General features: G+C 50.7%; 1 protein-coding gene across 2 annotated transcripts in view; it reads right to left on the reverse strand.

Annotated features, from left to right (window-relative positions):
• The window catches only part of LOC139764478 (neurotrimin-like), a 332927-nt gene that overhangs the window by 101610 nt on the left and 213121 nt on the right, over positions 1-18196 (reverse strand). The window contains exons 2-3 of one of the 2 annotated variants that reach the window (XM_071691050.1): positions 12452-12548; positions 1524-1562 (exon numbers count right to left, since the gene is read on the reverse strand). In XM_071691050.1, coding sequence (XP_071547151.1) covers positions 1524-1562; positions 12452-12530 — 118 coding nt within the window. In that variant the 5' untranslated portion in view covers positions 12531-12548. The remainder of the gene's footprint in view (positions 1-1523; positions 1563-12451; positions 12549-18196) is intronic. The other variant, XM_071691051.1, reaches the window with a different exon arrangement.

An 18196-nucleotide genomic window follows, 5' to 3' on the forward strand; every position in this document is an offset into this window, starting at 1 on the left:
CAGTACAGCAGTGGTCAGTACAGTAGTGGTCAGTACAGTAGTGGTCAGTACAGCAGTGGTCAGTACAGTAGTGGTCAGTACAGCAGTGGTCAGTACAGTAGTGGTCAGTACAGTAGTGGTCAGTACAGCAGTGGTCAGTACAGTAGTGGTCAGTACAGTCAGTGGTCAGTACAGCAGTGGTCAGTACAGTAGTGGTCAGTACAGTAGTGGTCAGTACAGCAGTGGTCAGTACAGTAGTGGTCAGTACAGCAGTGGTCAGTACAGTAGTGGTCAGTACAGTAGTGGTCAGTACAGCAGTGGTCAGTACAGTAGTGGTCAGTACAGCAGTGGTCAGTACAGTAGTGGTCAGTACAGTAGTGGTCAGTACAGCAGTGGTCAGTACAGCAGTGGTCAGTACAGTAGTGGTCAGTACAGTAGTGGTCAGTACAGTAGTGGTCAGTACAACAGCATGAGAATGATGTAAGGTTGCTGGACTAGCAAGATAAATAGTTAACCTTCTAACTGTGTCTCTGTTATCTCCTGAGGGCAGGGATGTGAGGTGTCCAACCTGGTGTGTGGCGAGAACTGGCAATACATTGAGGGATCGCTGGGATTCGAACCCGCGCCACTGAGGTTCATGACACATACTGCCACTTGCATGATACATAACTCTACAGAAATTTGTTAATCAAGGGTCAGACGTGACGTGTTCACCAAGGGTCAGAGTTGTAGGAGAGGTGAAGGGGAGCCAGGTACAGGTGTAGGAGAGGTGTAGGGGAGCCAGGTACAGGTGTAGGAGAGGTGTAGGGGAGCCAGGTACAGGTGTAGGAGAGGTGTAGGGGAGCCAGGTACAGGTGTAGGAGAGGTGTAGGGGAGCCAGGTACAGGTGTAGGAGAGGTGTAGGGGAGCCAGGTACAGGTGTAGGAGAGGTGTAGGGGAGCCAGGTACAGGTGTAGGAGAGGTGTAGGGGAGCCAGGTACAGGTGTAGGAGAGGTGTAGGGGAGCCAGGTACAGGTGTAGGAGAGGTGTAGGGGAGCCAGGTACAGGTGTAGGAGAGGTGTAGGGGAGCCAGGTACAGGTGTAGGAGAGGTGTAGGGGAGCCAGGTACAGGTGTAGGAGAGGTGTAGGGGAGCCAGGTACAGGTGTAGGAGAGGTGTAGGGGAGCCAGGTACAGGTGTAGGAGAGGTGTAGGGGAGCCAGGTACAGGTGTAGGAGAGGTGTAGGGGAGCCAGGTACAGGTGTAGGAGAGGTGTAGGGGAGCCAGGTACAGGTGTAGGAGAGGTGTAGGGGAGCCAGGTACAGGTGTAGGAGAGTGTAACACACCTGATGTACCCTCAGTATCACCAGGATGTTTGTACATAATGTAAACAACACTCGAGGATTCTAAGACAAAACTGTTGTTGAAGCAGTGGGAGGCGTGGTCATGGCTGGGTCAACTACGTAAGAGAGAGAGAGAGAGAGAGAGAGAGAGACGGTCAGTGTGGAGCAGCCGGCTCAGAATGCATCTACAACGCTACTGGCAAAAAACATAAGTGATCAGATACCTCTACTGGTGTGGTAAGTGTAGACTCGTTGTGATGATCCTGAAACAAGTGAGAAAATACGTAGTACCTGAGCTGTTGTGAGCACCTGCCGCAGGGGGCCCTCATACAACCTACAGACCTGCCGCAGGGGGCCCTCATACAACCCACACGCCCACCGCAGGGGGCCCTCATACAACCCACACGCCCACCGCAGGGGGCCCTCATACAACCCACACGCCCACCGCAGGGGGCCCTCATACAACCCACACGCCCACCGCAGGGGGCCCTCATACAACCCACAACCCGCTGCAGGAGGCACTCACTCACTGTACACAAGAGGTGTTGCTAATATAGTTGTGGCGTTTAGTGAGTGACATGATAACATGAGGTACGTCCTTATGTGGCAGTTCCAGGAGGAGGAGGAGGAGGAGGAGGAGGAGGAGGGTCAATGTTGATGATGATGGTGGAGAACATCTTACATAATGTAGTGTACAGAGAGGTTAGGTGACCTGCTGTCTGATGCCTCGGTGCAACACAGTCCTCACTGGAGGGAGGGCTGGGTCAGGTGGTGATCACAAGGTAAACACCTGAGACACGTCAAGGTGAGACCAAGTTGCTCAGTTTACTGGGATTTTGTTGCCAGAATGATGGAAACACTGGCTACACACACACACACACACGTCGGACTCCTGTTCCAGTTGTACCATGCTGGAAGAGTTGCCAGTTGCACCATGCTGGAAGAGTTGCCAGTTGCACCATGCTGGAAGAGTTGCCAGTTGCACCATGCTGGAAGAGTTGCCAGTTGCACCATGCTGGAAGAGTTGCCAGTTGCACCATGCTGGAAGAGTTGCCAGTTGCACCATGCTGGAAGAGTTGCCAGTTGCACCATGCTGGAAGAGTTGCCAGTTGCACCATGCTGGAAGAGTTGCCAGTTGCACCATGCTGGAAGAGTTGCCAGTTGCACCATGCTGGAAGAGTTGCCAGTTGCACCATGCTGGAAGAGTTGCCAGAGACTTCTGGAAGCTATCGTGGACAAGATTGTGGATGTGATCACAGATTTGTGGAGGTTATGACTTACGTTAGGAAGTCATCTCAAGATAACTGATGTTATCACTTGGGGGTTGGTTCAAGTGGCCAGGGACTTTTGCAAGATATAGTAGGCTTATGGAAGTAAACAATGGCTTGTTTGTGGATGTTACAATAAATTTTTTTAGGGACATGTTGGTTGATCACTTGCTTGTGGCATAGCTGAAGGTTAGCTATGGCTTCTACACATTTCCAAAGGATTATGGAGATTATCAGAGCCTTTAATAATTTTGTCCAGAAGTGAGGGTCTCTGGCGATGAGGGTCTCTGCCGAGGAAGCTTGGCCCAAAGGCTTTTCCAAGTGTCCCGGGGATGACCTGACCTCCACAGCCATTGATGAAGCTGAGTGTTTTGGCAGTGAGGATTTTTCGATGTTTACATTCATTCTGCAGTGGCTTTGTGAAGAAGGTAACCAGATACTTGTGCAAGGTAAGAAGGTAACCAGACACTTGTGCAAGGTAAGAAGGTAACCAGATACTTGTGCAAGGTAAGAAGGTAACCAGACACTTGTGCAAGGTAAGAAGGTAACCAGATACTTGTGCAAGGTAAGAACACAAGAATTTAAACTCTTGTGGCGATGGAAGCAATCTCTGAGGGGTGTTTACACGTATCTGGAAGACTAAACGATTGTGAGTTGACCTAATCTACTGAAGGTCAGGTCAGACAAGCCGTCCGGATTTAACCAAAGGTTTATATGACGAACCGTTTCTGGATGTAAACAAATGTTTCTGCATGACTGACGCTATCTGGAGTTGACATCAAATGTCTTCACATAAGATCTAAGGTTGCCAGATGACGAGATCCTTTTTCAGGTAAATGTAAACCTCTGTAAATAACTAATGGCTGCTGGAACGAATTATTGAATTCTCAAATTGACACGAGACTGCTGGAAATGACCAGAGGCTTCTGGAAACGACCAAAGGCATCTGGATATAATCCAAGGTTTTGTGGTGTCCATAGGTTTCTAGGATTGGTGCCAGGCCTCTACAGGTGTCGTGTACACTCGCTGTACTGGGTTTCTGGACGTGGTCACACACTCAAATTGTGACCAAAGGTTTGTACAAGTGAATGAATGACAGTTGAGACTGAACTGTTCTTGAGAGGGAGGTGCTGCAGGGTTTATGGAGATTGTCAAAGGATTGTGCAGGTAAGCCCGAGTCGCCGGGACCAGAAGAGACGATGAAAAGCATTGAGAACTCAGCAGCACGTCCCTGGCTGCCTCTGGTCACTACTTGCTGACATGCTTCACTATATCACAGTCCGGTTCTGATACAGCAGAGGAGGCCGCCTGATACAGCAGAATAGGCAGCTTGATACAGCAGAAGGGGCCACATGAATGCCACAATATGAATGTATCAATACTTTGACACTGAAATCTGTTGAAGTCAACGGTAAACAGTGTAGTACGTACAAGTGCATCAAACGTTACTGATCATATATAAAGCCAAGTGTACTGTGAGGAGAGCATAAGAGTAAACATTATCGTGGATACCTATCATGACGATCTATATACAGAATCTTTTGGCTTGTTTTAGGTAACTGTTTGTGTCGCTCAGAACAGTCCCTTCACATTCAGCGTATGTCATCAACAATGATCAGATCACATTCAGCGTATGTCATCAACAATGATCAGATCACATCCAGCGTATGTCGTCAACAATGATCAGATCACATCCAGCGTATGTCATCAACAATGATCAGATCACATCCAGCGTATGTCGTCAACAATGATCAGATCACATCCAGCATATGTCATCAACAATGATCAGATCACATACAGCGTATGTCGTCAACAATGATCAGATCACATCCAGCGTATGTCATTAACAATGATCAGATCACTTGCAGCGTATGTCGTCAACAATGATCAGATCACATCCAGCGTATGTCATTAACAATGATCAGATCACATCCAGCGTATGTCATTAACAATGATCAGATCACATCCAGCGTATGTCGTCAACAATGATCAGATCACATCCAGCGTATGTCGTCAACAGCCCGATCACATCCAGCAGCGTTCAAAGTCGCCTCGAGGGGCCAATTTAATTGGATTTATTGTCGAAATTTGCACAGGTGAGCTGGGTTACGGTTGACGACATAATCGCTCATCTCTGGCGGACAATTAGTTAATTATCAACTAATTATGGCGCGACCTGTGGTGGAAGTTTGCAGTGCTTGAGGTAATAAGTCAACAACCTGTCTCTCAGACATGACACCTGTGATGGCCCACTGCTAGTGTCTTAAGTTGGTCATGTCCTGGTAGCGTGCTGTGGTTGCCATGTACTGGTAGCATGCTGTGGTTGCCATGTACTGGTAGCGTGCTGTGGTTGCCATGTACTGGTAGCGTGCTGTGGTTGCCATGTACTGGTAGCGTGCTGTGGTTGCCATGTACTGGTAGCGTGCTGTGGTTGCCATGTACTGGTGGCGTGCTGTGGTGGCCATGTACTGGTAGCGTGCTGTGGTGGCCATGTACTGGTAGCGTGCTGTGGTTGCCATGTACTGGTAGCGTGCTGTGGTTGCCATGTACTGGTAGCGTGCTGTGGTGGCCATGTACTGGTGGCGTGCTGTGGTGGCCATGTACTGGTAGCGTGCTGTGGTGGCCATGTACTGGAAGCATGTCGTAGTTGTACAATATGTCCTGGGGTAGAATGGAGGACCATGGTATTGGTAGTGGGCTATGTCACTAGTCTGGGGCCATGGTACTTGTTTGGTGGAGAGTCATGACATTGGTGGCGGTATTGGTGCGGGCCATGGTACTGGAGGAAGATCATGATACATACTGGTGAGGGCCATGGTACTGGTAAGGGGCCATGACATTGATGGAGGCCATGGTACTGGTGAAGGTTCATGGTCCTGATGGAAAGCCTTAGCATTAGTGAGGGCCATTGGTACTGGAAGGGGCCATGGCACCATAAGGGTCCATGCTTTTGGTGAGGGTCTATGATACTCGTGGGGACCATGGCACTACTGGTGAGTCGTAGTACCGGTAGGGAACATATTACTGGTAGTGCCATGTGTTGATTAAGGGCCATGGTACTGGTGAAGGCCCATGGCACTGATGGAGGGCCATGTGTTGGTTAAGGGCCATGGTACTGGTGAAGGAGCATGGTACTGATGGAGGGCCATGTGTTGGTTAAGGACCATGGTATTGGTGAAGGGCCATGGTGCTGGTGGAGGGCCATGTGTTGGTTAAGGTGCTATGGTACTGGTGAAGGCCCACGGCACTGATGGAGGGCCATGCGTTGGTTGAGGGCTGTGGTACATATGGAGGCAATGACACTGACTGGGCCATGGTATTGGTGAGGATCATATGACTGATGCAGGGCCACGGTACTGGAGGGGGGCCATGGAGGCATGATAGCACCATGAGGGTGTTGTTATGGAGGTATGGTGATGGTAGCACCATGAGGGTGTTCTCATAGAGGCATGGTGATGGTAGCACCATGAGGGTGTTGATATGGAGGTATGGTGACGGTAGCACCATGAGGGTGTTCTCATAGAGGCATGGTGATGGTAGCACCATGAGGGTGTTGATATGGAGGTGTGATTATGGTAGCACCATGAGGGCGTTGATATGGAGGTGTGATTATGGTAGCACCATGAGGACGTTGATATGAAGTTATGGTGATGATAGCACCATGAGGGTGTAATTATGGAGGTATGGTGATGGTAGCACCATGAGGGTATTATGGAGGTATGGTGATGGTAGCACCATGAGGGTGTTAATATGGAGGTATGATGATAGCACGATGAGTGTTGATATGGAGGTATGATGATGGTAGCACCATGAGGGTGTTGTTATGGAGATATCGTGGTAGTTGCACCATGAGGGTGTTGATATGGAGGTATGGTAATGGAAGCACCATGAGGGTGTTAATATGGAGGTATGGTGGTGGTAGCACCATGAGGGTGTTGTTTTGGAGGTATGATGATGGTAGCACCATGAAGGTGTTGATATGGAGGTATTGTGATGGTAGCACCATGAGGTTGATATGGAGGTATTGTGATGGTAGCACCATGAGGGTGTTGATGTGGTGGTATAGTGATGGTAGCACCATGAGGGTGTTGCTATGGTGGTATGGTGATGGTAGCACCATGAGTGTTGCTATGGTGGTATGGTGATGGTAGAACCATGAGGGTGTTGATGTGGTGGTATGGTGATGGTAGCACCGTGAGGGTGTTGCTATGGTGGTATGGTGATGGTAGCACCATGAGGGTGTTGATGTGGTGGTATGGTGATGGTAGCACCATGAGGGTGTTGCTATGGTGGTATGGTGATGGTAGCACCATGAGTGTTGCTATGGTGGTATGGTGATGGTAGCACCATGAGGGTGTTGATGTGGTGGTATGGTGATGGTAGCACCACGAGGGTGTTGGTATGGTGGCATGGTGATGGTAGCACCATGAGAGTGTTGCTATGGTGGTATGGTGATGATAGCACCATGAGAGTGTTGCTATGGTGGTATGGTGATGGTAGCACCATGAGGGTGTTGACGTGGTGGTATGGTGATGGTAGCACCATGAGGGTGTTGCTATGGTGGTATGGTGATGGTAGCACCATGAGGGTGTTGCTATGGTGGTATATTGATGGTAGCACCATGAGGGTGTTGCTATGGTGGTATGGTGATGGTAGCACCATGAGAGTGTTGCTATGGTGGTATGGTGATGGTAGCACCATGAGGGTGTTGCTATGGTGGTATGGTGATGGTAGCACCATGAGAGTGTTGCTATGGTGGTATGGTGATGGTAGCACCATGAGGGTGTTGCTATGGTGGTATGGTGATGGTAGCACCATGAGAGTGTTGCTATGATGGTATGGTGATGGTAGCACCATGAGAGTGTTGCTATGGTGGTATGGTGATGGTAGCACCATGAGAGTGTTGCTATGGTGGTATGGTGATGGTAGCACCATGAGAGTGTTGCTATGGTGGTATGGTGATGGTAGCACCATGAGGGTGTTGCTATGGTGGTATGGTGATGGTAGCACCATGAGAGTGTTGCTATGGTGGTATGGTGATGGTAGCACCATGAGAGTGTTGCTATGGTGGTATGGTGATGGTAGCACCATGAGAGTGTTGCTATGGTGGTATGGTGATGGTAGCACCATGAGAGTGTTGCTATGGTGGTATGGTGATGGTAGCACCATGAGAAAAGTGCTGTAGTTATTTACTGTTTGGACAATACCTCTGTTGTAATGTTCTGATGTTATGGTGACTGAGTAGTACCATGATGGTGGACCTAAGGTAGTAGGGTCAGAGCTGTTGTGGTGAATAGTGGTATGGTGACCGAACAGTACCATGAGAAGCAGTCATACGAGCGTGGCAGCAATCATTGTGTTGTTATGGTGCCATGACAAAAATAGTAAGTGTGGTTGTTGGGTGATGACATGGTGGATGTCACTTCTCTCATGGTATTAATGACACGGTAGTGGACATGAGTAGCCAGTGTTATATGGTAGGAAGAGAACCATAATGGTAGGGTAACCCCGGAGTACTCCTGCCATAATTGGATGTAGCTGGGGTGGTCCTTAGCCTGAGACCTGCGATAATTGCTCGTTAGATCATAATTGGATCAACATTTCAATTTTAATTCGTCTTCAGCTGTGGCGCCACTTGGCGATAATTGGAGAACTGTGAGCGACTTTTGGCGAGATGCTGTATAGTTTTGGCGATGTAAATGTACTTTTGGCTAAGTAGATGTACTTTAGGCGAGGTAAGTGTACAACTGGCGAAGTAAATGCAATTTTGACAAGTAAATAAGTTAGTTTTGTGATAAATGTAGTTCTGACTGTATCATTCTATAATTTGAGCAAATGATTTCTGTAACTCTAGCGTGATATAATAATGATAATAATGATAATAATAATAATAATTATAATAATAACAATAATAATAATAATAATAATAATAATAATAATAATAATAATAATAATAATGATAATAATAATAACCCTGCGTACAGCAAGTAGACATAGATTGTTTAGTAGATACTCTGAGGAAGGTGGGTATGTACCAGCTGTGGTCCACTGGACCAGGGAAGGGATGTACCAGCTGTGGTCCACTGGACCAGGGAAGGGATGTGCCTGATGGGCCAGGACGACACTTACATCTTGTATGATAGAATCATAAAATCATAGAAAATCTTTGGTCTTCAGTAGTACGTTGATCGTACGTTACCATGTGACAGTTCTGGTCAGACAAAAGGAGTCTTGGCCGGATGGCTTGGGTAGTTTTTGTGGGAGGGATGGGTAGTTTTGGAGGGATAGATGGGTAGTTTTGGAGGGATAGATGGGCAGTTTTGGAGGGATAGATGGGTAGTTTTGGAGGGATAGATGGGCAGTTTTGGAGGGATAGATGGGCAGTTTTGGAGGGATAGATGGGTAGTTTTGGAGGGATAGATGGGCAGTTTTGGAGGGATAGATGGGTAGTTTTGGAGGGATAGATGGGTAGTTTTGGAGGGATAGATGGGCAGTTTTGGAGGGATAGATGGGTAGTTTTGGAGGGATAGATGGGCAGTTTTGGAGGGATAGATGGGTAGTTTTGGAGGGATAGATGGGCAGTTTTGGAGAGATAGATGGGTAGTTTTGGAGGGATAGATGGATAGTTTTGGAGGGATAGATGGGTAGTTTTGGCGAGGGATGGTTATGGTAACGAGATGATGGTGCAGGCAAGATGACTGGATCATTCTCGTGAGTTATGTAATGTTTTCGTTGTGATCATTATATAGTTATGACTAATTGTCTTTATGGTTATGATAACCTCTCATGATTGGTTAATGAAGATTACTCATGTGATGGTTAATTTGAGGGAGAAGACTGGGCTTGGAGCAGCATGAGTAACACTAATGGTGAAGCATGAATGATTAATGGATGATAACGACGGATGATAACTAATAACTAATCGATGATAACGACAGATGATGATAACTAATAATCAATGGATGATAACGACAGATGATGATAACTAATAATGGTGCAGGAGGGATAATGGTTCACAGAATGTGGGTAATGTATGATGTCTGGTCATGGTCAAGCTTCCATGATAACGAACATGGGAGTAATGTTGCATGATTAAAACAGGCAGTGGCAGGGGTCACAATGACAGGGGATAACAGTGGTAGGGGGTAACAATGGCAGGAGTAACATGGTAGGGGTAACAATGGCAGGGGTAACAATGGTAGGGGTAACAATGGTAGGGGTAACAATGGTAGGGGTAACAATGGTAGGGGTAACAATGACAGGGGTAACAATGGCAGGAGTAACATGGTAGGGGTAACAATGGTAGGGGTAACAATGGTAGGGGTAACAATGGTAGGGGTAACAATGGCAGGAGTAACATGGTAGGGGTAACAATGGCAGGGGTAACAATGGTAGGGGTAACAATGGTAGGGGTAACAATGGTAGGGGTAACAATGACAGGGGTAACAATGGTAGGGGTAACAATGGTAGGGGTAACAATGGCAGGGGTAACAATGACAGGGGTAACAATGGTAGGGGTAACAATGGCAGGGGTAACAATGGTAGGGGTAACAATGGTAGAGGTAACAATGGCAGGGGTAACAATGACAGGGGTAACAATGACAGGGGTAACAATGGTAGGGGCAACAATGGCAGGGGTAACAATGGCAGGGGTAACAATGGTAGGGGTAACAATGGTAGGGGTAACAATGGTAGGGGTAACAATGGTAGGGGTAACAATGACAGGGGTAACAATGGTATGGGTAACAATGGTAGGGGTAACAATGGTAGGGGTAACAATGGTAGGGGTAACAATGGTAGGGGTAACAATGGCAGGGGTAACAATGACAGGGGTAACAATGGTAGGGGTAACAATGGCAGGGGTAACAATGGCAGGGGTAACAATGGCAGGGGTAACAATGGTAGGGGTAACAATGATAGGGGTAACAATGGTAGGGGTAACAATGGTAGGGGTAACAATGACAGGGGTAACAATGGCAGGGGTAACAATGGTAGGGGTAACAATGGTAGGGGTAACAATGGTAGGGGTAACAATGGTAGAGGTAAAATGGTAGGGGTAACAATGGTAGGGGTAACAATGACAGGGGTAACAATGGTAGGGGTAACAATGGCAGGGGTAACAATGGCAGGGGTAACAATGACAGGGGTAACAATGATAGGGGTAACAATGGTAGGGGTAACAATGGCAGGGGTAACAATGGCAGGGGTAACAATGGTAGGGGTAACAATGGTAGGGGTAACAATGGTAGGGGTAACAATGGTAGGGGTAACAATGGTAGGGGTAACAATGGCAGGGGTAACAATGGTAGGGGTAACAATGGTAGGGGTAACAATGGTAGGGGTAACAATGACAGGGGTAACAATGGTAGGGGTAACAATGGTAGGGGTAACAATGGCAGGGGTAACAATGGTAGGGGTAACAATGGTAGGGGTAACAATGGTAGGGGTAACAATGGTAGGGGTAACAATGACAGGGGATAAAGAATGGCAGGGGATAACAATGGCTGGGGATAACAATGAAGTATCATTCATAATGGCCCGTAATAATGATGGATGACACACTACTGTGGAGTAGGGCTAATGGTGCACTGTTATCAGTGGTACCAACAAACAACATGGCTAATGGTGCACTGTTACCAGTGGTACCAACAAATAAAATGGCTAATGGTGCACTGTTATCAGTGGTACCAACAAACAACATGGCTAATGGTGCACTGTTACCAGTGGTACCAACAAATAAAATGGCTAATGGTGCACTGTTATCAGTGGTACCAACAAACAACATGGCTAATGGTGCACTGTTATCAGTGGTACCAACAAATAGCATGGCTAATGGTGCACTGTTACCAGTGGTACCAACAAACAACATGGCTAATGGTGCACTGTTATCAGTGGTACCAACAAACAACATGGCTAATGGTGCACTGTTACCAGTGGTACCAACAAACAACATGGCTAATGGTGCACTGTTATCAGTGGTACCAACAAACAACATGGCTAATGGTGCACTGTTACCAGTGGTACCAAGGGAGATGTTGTTCACAATGTTATCATGAATATATTGTTCATCAACCAGAGAGACGGGGGGGGGGGGGGGGGCTGGGTCTGGCAGTGTGTGGCACCAGGTCGTAGTGGCTGGAAGTGGGTGGCGGGTGTGGGCGGTGGTAGAGGGTGGTGGGAGTGGGCGGTGGTAGTGGTTGGTGGGAGTGGGCGGTGGTAGTGGTTGGTGGGTATGGGCGTGGTAGTGGGTGGTGGGTGCGGGCGGTGGTAGTAGGTGGTGGGAGAGGGCGGTGGTAGTGGGTAGTGAGAGTGGGCGGTGATAGTGGGTGGCGGGAGAAGGCGGTGGTAGCGGGAGTGGGCGGTGTTAGTGGATGGTGGGAGTGGGCGGTGGTAGTGGTTGGTGGGTATGGGCGTGGTAGTAGTGGGTGGTGGGTGTGGGTGGCGGCAGTGGGTGGTGGGTGTGGGTGGCGGCAGTGGGTGGTGGGTGTGGGTGGCGGCAGTGGGTGGTGGGTGTGGGTGGCGGCAGTGGGTGGTGGGTGTGGGTGGCGGAAGTGGGTGGTGGGTGTGGGTGGCGGAAGTGGGTGGTGGGTGTGGGTGGCGGCAGTGGGTGGTGGGTGTGGGTGGCGGCAGTGGGTGGTGGGTGTGGGTGGCGGAAGTAGGTGGTGGGTGTGGGTGGCGGCAGTGGGTGGTGGGTGTGGGTGGCGGAAGTAGGTGGTGGGTGTGGGTGGCGGAAGTAGGTGGTGGGTGTGGGTGGCGGCAGTGGGTGGTGGGTGTGGGTGGCGGCAGTGGGTGGTGGGTGTGGGTGGCGGCAGTGGGTGGTGGGTGTGGGTGGCGGCAGTGGGTGGTGGGTGTGGGTGGCGGCAGTGGGTGGTGGGTGTCATTACCTGTGGTCGTCATGAGGAGAGTGAGAGCAATGTGCAGCAGGAGCAGGTGGTGGTGGTGGTGGGCGGCCATGACCTGCATCTGGTGACCCGGCTGGACCTGGGGGGGAGGAGAGGGCAGGTCATTACTGGGGGAGTGAGAGCGAGGGAGAGACAGAGAGTCGGGTCCTCTTACGTGGATCCTGAACTATACAGTACACAGCACACCAGTACACATCACACCAGTACACAGAAAACCAGTACACGACACAGCAGTACACAGCACCCCAGTACACATCACACTAGTACACATCACACCAGTACACAACACACCAGTACTAAGTACAACGGTACATAACACACCAGTACAGAAAGTACAAAGTACAACATTATGGGAGAGGCCAGTTCCCAGTGCACAAGAGATCAGTCCGTGTGATGTACGTAGTACACCTGCTTCCTGTACTACCTGGGGTGGGACCCTGGCCGGGTGTGTACCTAGCGAGCCTGGGTGTGGGAGGGGATGATGGGCCTGAGTGTGGGAGGGGATGATGGGCCTGGGTGTGGGAGGGAGTGATGGGCGTGGGTGTGGGAGGGATTGATGGGCGTGGGTGTGGAAGGGAGAGCTGGGCGTGGGTGTGGGAGGGAGTGATGGGCGTGGGTGTGGGAGGGGATGATAAGCGTGGGTGTGGGAGGGGATGATGAGCCTGGGTGTGGGAGGGGGTGATGGGCGTGGGTGTGGGAGGGGGTGATGGGCGTGGGTGTGGGAGGGAGTGATGGGCGTGGGTGTGGGAGGGAGTGATGGGCGTGGGTGTGGGAGGGAGTGATGGGCGTGGGTGTGGGAGGGAGTGATGGGCGTGGGTGTGGGAGGGGATGATAAGCGTGGGTGTGGGAGGGGATGATGAGCCTGGGTGTGGGAGGGAGTGATGGGCGTGGGTGTGGGAGGGGGTGATGGGCGTGGGTGTGGGAGGGAGTGATGGGCGTGGGTGTGGGAGGGAGTGATGGGCGTGGGTGTGGGAGGGAGTGATGGGCGTGGGTGTGGGAGGGAGTGATGGGCGTGGGTGTGGGAGGGAGTGATGGGCGTGGGTGTGGGAGGGGGTGATGGGCTCGTGTCCGGACGGTCAGTGCCTCACTCATGTATGTGGTCAGTGAGGGTCGTCCTTATGGCACACCATCACCTGCAGTGATGACATAAATATGAGGTCGTCCTTGAACTGGCCTTTGAACATTTGCTCCTCCATCCCTGGTGGGGCGTGAGGACTGATCCTCAAGTGGCACTCGTGAGCGTGCCCTCAAGGGGTAGTATTAAGGGGTTGGGACTCGTGTGCCGCCGGATATAATTAGATACAACGAGGAAGTTAAAGAAAGTTAGAGAAAGATATGAAATTACGGACGAGTCGATTATGTGTTGGTAAGTTTGGGTTGGAAACTTGTCAGTCGCTCCACAACTTCGTTAAGTCGACCATCAATACGAATTATCTCGAGTTATGAAGACTGTCAGGATGAGAGGCGTCAGGTAGCGAGAATATGTTCTTCTGTTCACTGTGTTCAAATGTTCAGTTTTAGCAGCCAGTGGTGTGTTTGGAGGTAGATATTATATGTGGACATTTGTAGAAATGACATTAGAGAAAATAGAGAATTTGAACATTTTAGGGGAAGCTGATGTAAAGTGACGAGGAGTGCATACAAGGATGTGAAGACATGACACCAACACACGACCACTGACATGACGTCCCTGAGACCTGTTCCCGTTCATTATCTTCCCCCAGCTTCCCCAGGAGACGACAACACCCCAGCATCACCCGGCGGCGTCGCTGGAGGAAACGCTCTGGTCTCCATACACGGATATTGGTTTTTATGATCCAAGAACACGACCCGGCCGCCACTTGTCTACGACTCCAGCGATAACAATGACTTTTTGTGGAGGGAGGGAAAGAGGAGGGAGGGGGGAGGGGGGAGGGGGGGGAGGTGCACGACACCCGTACCCTTCCCCCGACTCCTGAACCCCCAGGACGACCCCGGTCTTCCAACTTGGGTCGGCGGGTTAAAAGATGTGCCACCTTCCTGTAAGAGGATTGAGTCGCATTGGGAAAAACTGGACGATTCTTGTGGAGTTTACATAGAATAGTACGGCGGCCATAGCAGCGAGGGTAGCGTGGCCATCAGAACATGACCATCAGAACATGACCATCAGAACATGACCATCAGAACATGACCATCAGAACATGCCCATCAGAACATGACCATCAGAACATGATCATCAGAACATGATCATCAGAACATGACCATCAGAACATGCCCATCAGAACATGACCACCAGAACATGGTACCATCAGAACATGACCACCAGAACATGATCATCAGAACATGACCATCAGAACATGCCCATCAGAACATGACCACCAGAACATGACCATCAGAACATGACCATCAGAACATGACCATCAGAACATGATCATCAGAACATAACCACCAGAACATGACCATCAGAACATGACCACCAGAACATGATCATCAGAACATGACCATCAGAACATGCCCATCAGAACATGATCATCAGAACATGATCATCAGAACATGATCATCAGAACATGACCACCAGAACATGGTACCATCAGAACATGACCACCAGAACATGATCATCAGAACATGACCATCAGAACATGCCCATCAGAACATGACCACCAGAACATGATCATCAGAACATGACCACCAGAACATGACCATCAGAACATGACCACCAGAACATGATCATCAGAACATGCCCATCAGAACATGATCATCAGAACATGATCATCAGAACATGACCATCAGAACATGATCATCAGAACATGACCATCAGAACATGATCATCAGAACATGATCATCAGAACATGACCATCAGAACATGACTATCAGAACATGACCATCAGAACATGGCCATCAGAACATGACCATCAGAACATGATCATCAGAACATGACCATCAGAACATGACTATCAGAACATAACCATCAGAACATGGCCATCAGAACATTACCACCAGAACATGACCATCAGAACATGACCATCAGAACATGATCATCAGAACATGACCATCAAAACATGGCTATCAGAACATGATCATCAGAACATGACCATCAGAACATGATCATCAGAACATGACCATCAGAACGTGGCCATGAGAACATGACCATCAGAACATGGCCATGAGAACATGACCATCAGAACATGACCATCAGAACATGATCATCAGAACATGACCATCAGAACATGGCCATCAGAACATGGCCATCAGAACATGACCATCAGAACATGATCATCAGAACATGACCATCAGAACATGGCCATCAGAACATGACCATCAGAACATGACCATAAGAACACGACCATCAGAACATGACCCTCAGAACATGATCATCAGAACATGACCATCAGAGCCTGGCCATCAGAACATGATCATCAGAACATGATCATCAGAACATGGCCATAAGAACATGACCATCAGAACATGACCATCAGAACATGATCATCAGAACATGACCATCAGAAATGGCCGTCAGAACACGATCATCAGAACATGACCATCAGAACATGATCATCAGAACATGACCATCAGAACATGGCCATCAGAACATGATCATCAGAACATGATCATCAGAACATGGCCATCAGAACATTGCCATCAGAACATGACCATCAGACCATGATCATCAGAACATGATCATCAGAACATGGCCATCAGAACATGATCATCAGAACATGATCATCAGAACATGATCATCAGAACATGGCCATCAGAACATGATCATCAGAACATGATCATCAGAACATGGCCATCAGAACATGATCATCAGAACATGATCATCAGAACATGGCCATCAGAACATGATCATCAGAACATGATCATCAGAACATGGCCATCAGAACATGATCATCAGAACATGACCATCAGAACATGGCCATCAGAACATGATCATCAGAACATGACCATCAGAACATGACCATCAGAACATGACCATCAGAACATGGCCATCAGAACATGATCATCAGAACATGACCATCAGAACATGATCATCAGAACATGATCATCAGAACATGGCCATCAGAACATGATCATCAGAACATGACCATCAGAACATGGCCATCAGAACATGATCATCAGAGTGCCAAGGCAGGAAGGAACCCCCCCCCCCCCAGCACGGCGTAGGGAGGGTTCACATGGTGGAGCCCACTCCGTGGTGAGTGGTCCCCCCTCCCAGCACGGTGCAGGCCGGGTTCACATGGTGGAGCCCACCCCGTGGTGAGTGCTCCCCCCTAGCACGGTGCAGGCCGGGTTCACATGGTGGAGCCCACCCCGTGGTGAGTGATCCCCCCCTCCTAGCACGGTGCAGGCCGGGTTCAGATGGTGGAGCCCACCCCGTGGTGAGTGCTCCCCCCCTCCTAGCACGGTGCAGGCCGGGTTCAGATGGTGGAGCCCACCCCGTGGTGAGTGCTCCCCCCCTCCTAGCACGGTGCAGGCCGGGTTCACATGGTGGAGCCCACCCCGTGGTGAGTGCTCCCCCCCTCCTAGCACGGTGCAGGCCGGGTTCACATGGTGGAGCCCACCCCGTGGTGAGTGCCCCCCCAGCACGGTGCAGGCCGGGTTCACATGGTGCAGCCCACCCCGTGATGAGTGCTCCCCCCCTCCTAGCACGGTGCAGGCCGGGCTCACATGGTGGAGCCCACCCCGTGGTGAGTGCTCCCCCAATCACGGTGCAGGCCGGGTTCACATGGTGGAGCCCACCCCGTGGTGAGTGCTCCCCCCTCCCAGCACGGTGCAGGCCGGGTTCAGATGGTGGAGCCCACCCCGTGGTGAGTGATCCCCCCCTCCTAGCACGGTGCAGGCCGGGTTCAGATGGTGGAGCCCACCCCGTGGTGAGTGATCCCCCCCTCCTAGCACGGTGCAGGCCGGGTTCAGATGGTGGAGCCCACCCCGTGGTGAGTGCTCCCCCAATCACGGTGCAGGCCGGGTTCACATGGTGGAGCCCACCCCGTGGTGAGTGATCCCCCCCTCCTAGCACGGTGCAGGCCGGGTTCACATGGTGGAGCCCACCCCGTGGTGAGTGATCCCCCCCTCCTAGCACGGTGCAGGCCGGGTTCACATGGTGGAGCCCACCCCGTGGTGAGTGCTCCCCCAATCACGGTGCAGGCCGGGTTCACATGGTGGAGCCCACCCCGTGGTGAGTGATCCCCCCCTCCTAGCACGGTGCAGGCCGGGTTCACATGGTGGAGCCCACCCCGTGGTGAGTGCTCCCCCCCTCCTAGCCGGTGCAGGCCGGGTTCAGATGGTGGAGCCCACCCCGTGGTGAGTGATCCCCCCCTCCTAGCACGGTGCAGGCCGGGTTCAGATGGTGGAGCCCACCCCGTGGTGAGTGCTCCCCCAATCACGGTGCAGGCCGGGTTCACATGGTGGAGCCCACCCCGTGGTGAGTGATCCCCCCCTCCTAGCACGGTGCAGGCCGGGTTCACATGGTGGAGCCCACCCCGTGGTGAGTGCTCCCCCCCTCCTAGCCGGTGCAGGCCGGGTTCAGATGGTGGAGCCCACCCCGTGGTGAGTGATCCCCCCCTCCTAGCACGGTGCAGGCCGGGTTCAGATGGTGGAGCCCACCCCGTGGTGAGTGATCCCCCCCTCCTAGCACGGTGCAGGCCGGGTTCAGATGGTGGAGCCCACCCCGTGGTGAGCCAGACACCCACAATACTGACGAGGCCATTCGTCGTCATCACAGCTCCTCTGAAGGCCCCATTGTTGGTG

The sequence above is a fragment of the Panulirus ornatus genome, chromosome 50 (assembly GCF_036320965.1).
Source record: "Panulirus ornatus isolate Po-2019 chromosome 50, ASM3632096v1, whole genome shotgun sequence".
Taxonomy (NCBI): domain Eukaryota; kingdom Metazoa; phylum Arthropoda; class Malacostraca; order Decapoda; family Palinuridae; genus Panulirus; species Panulirus ornatus.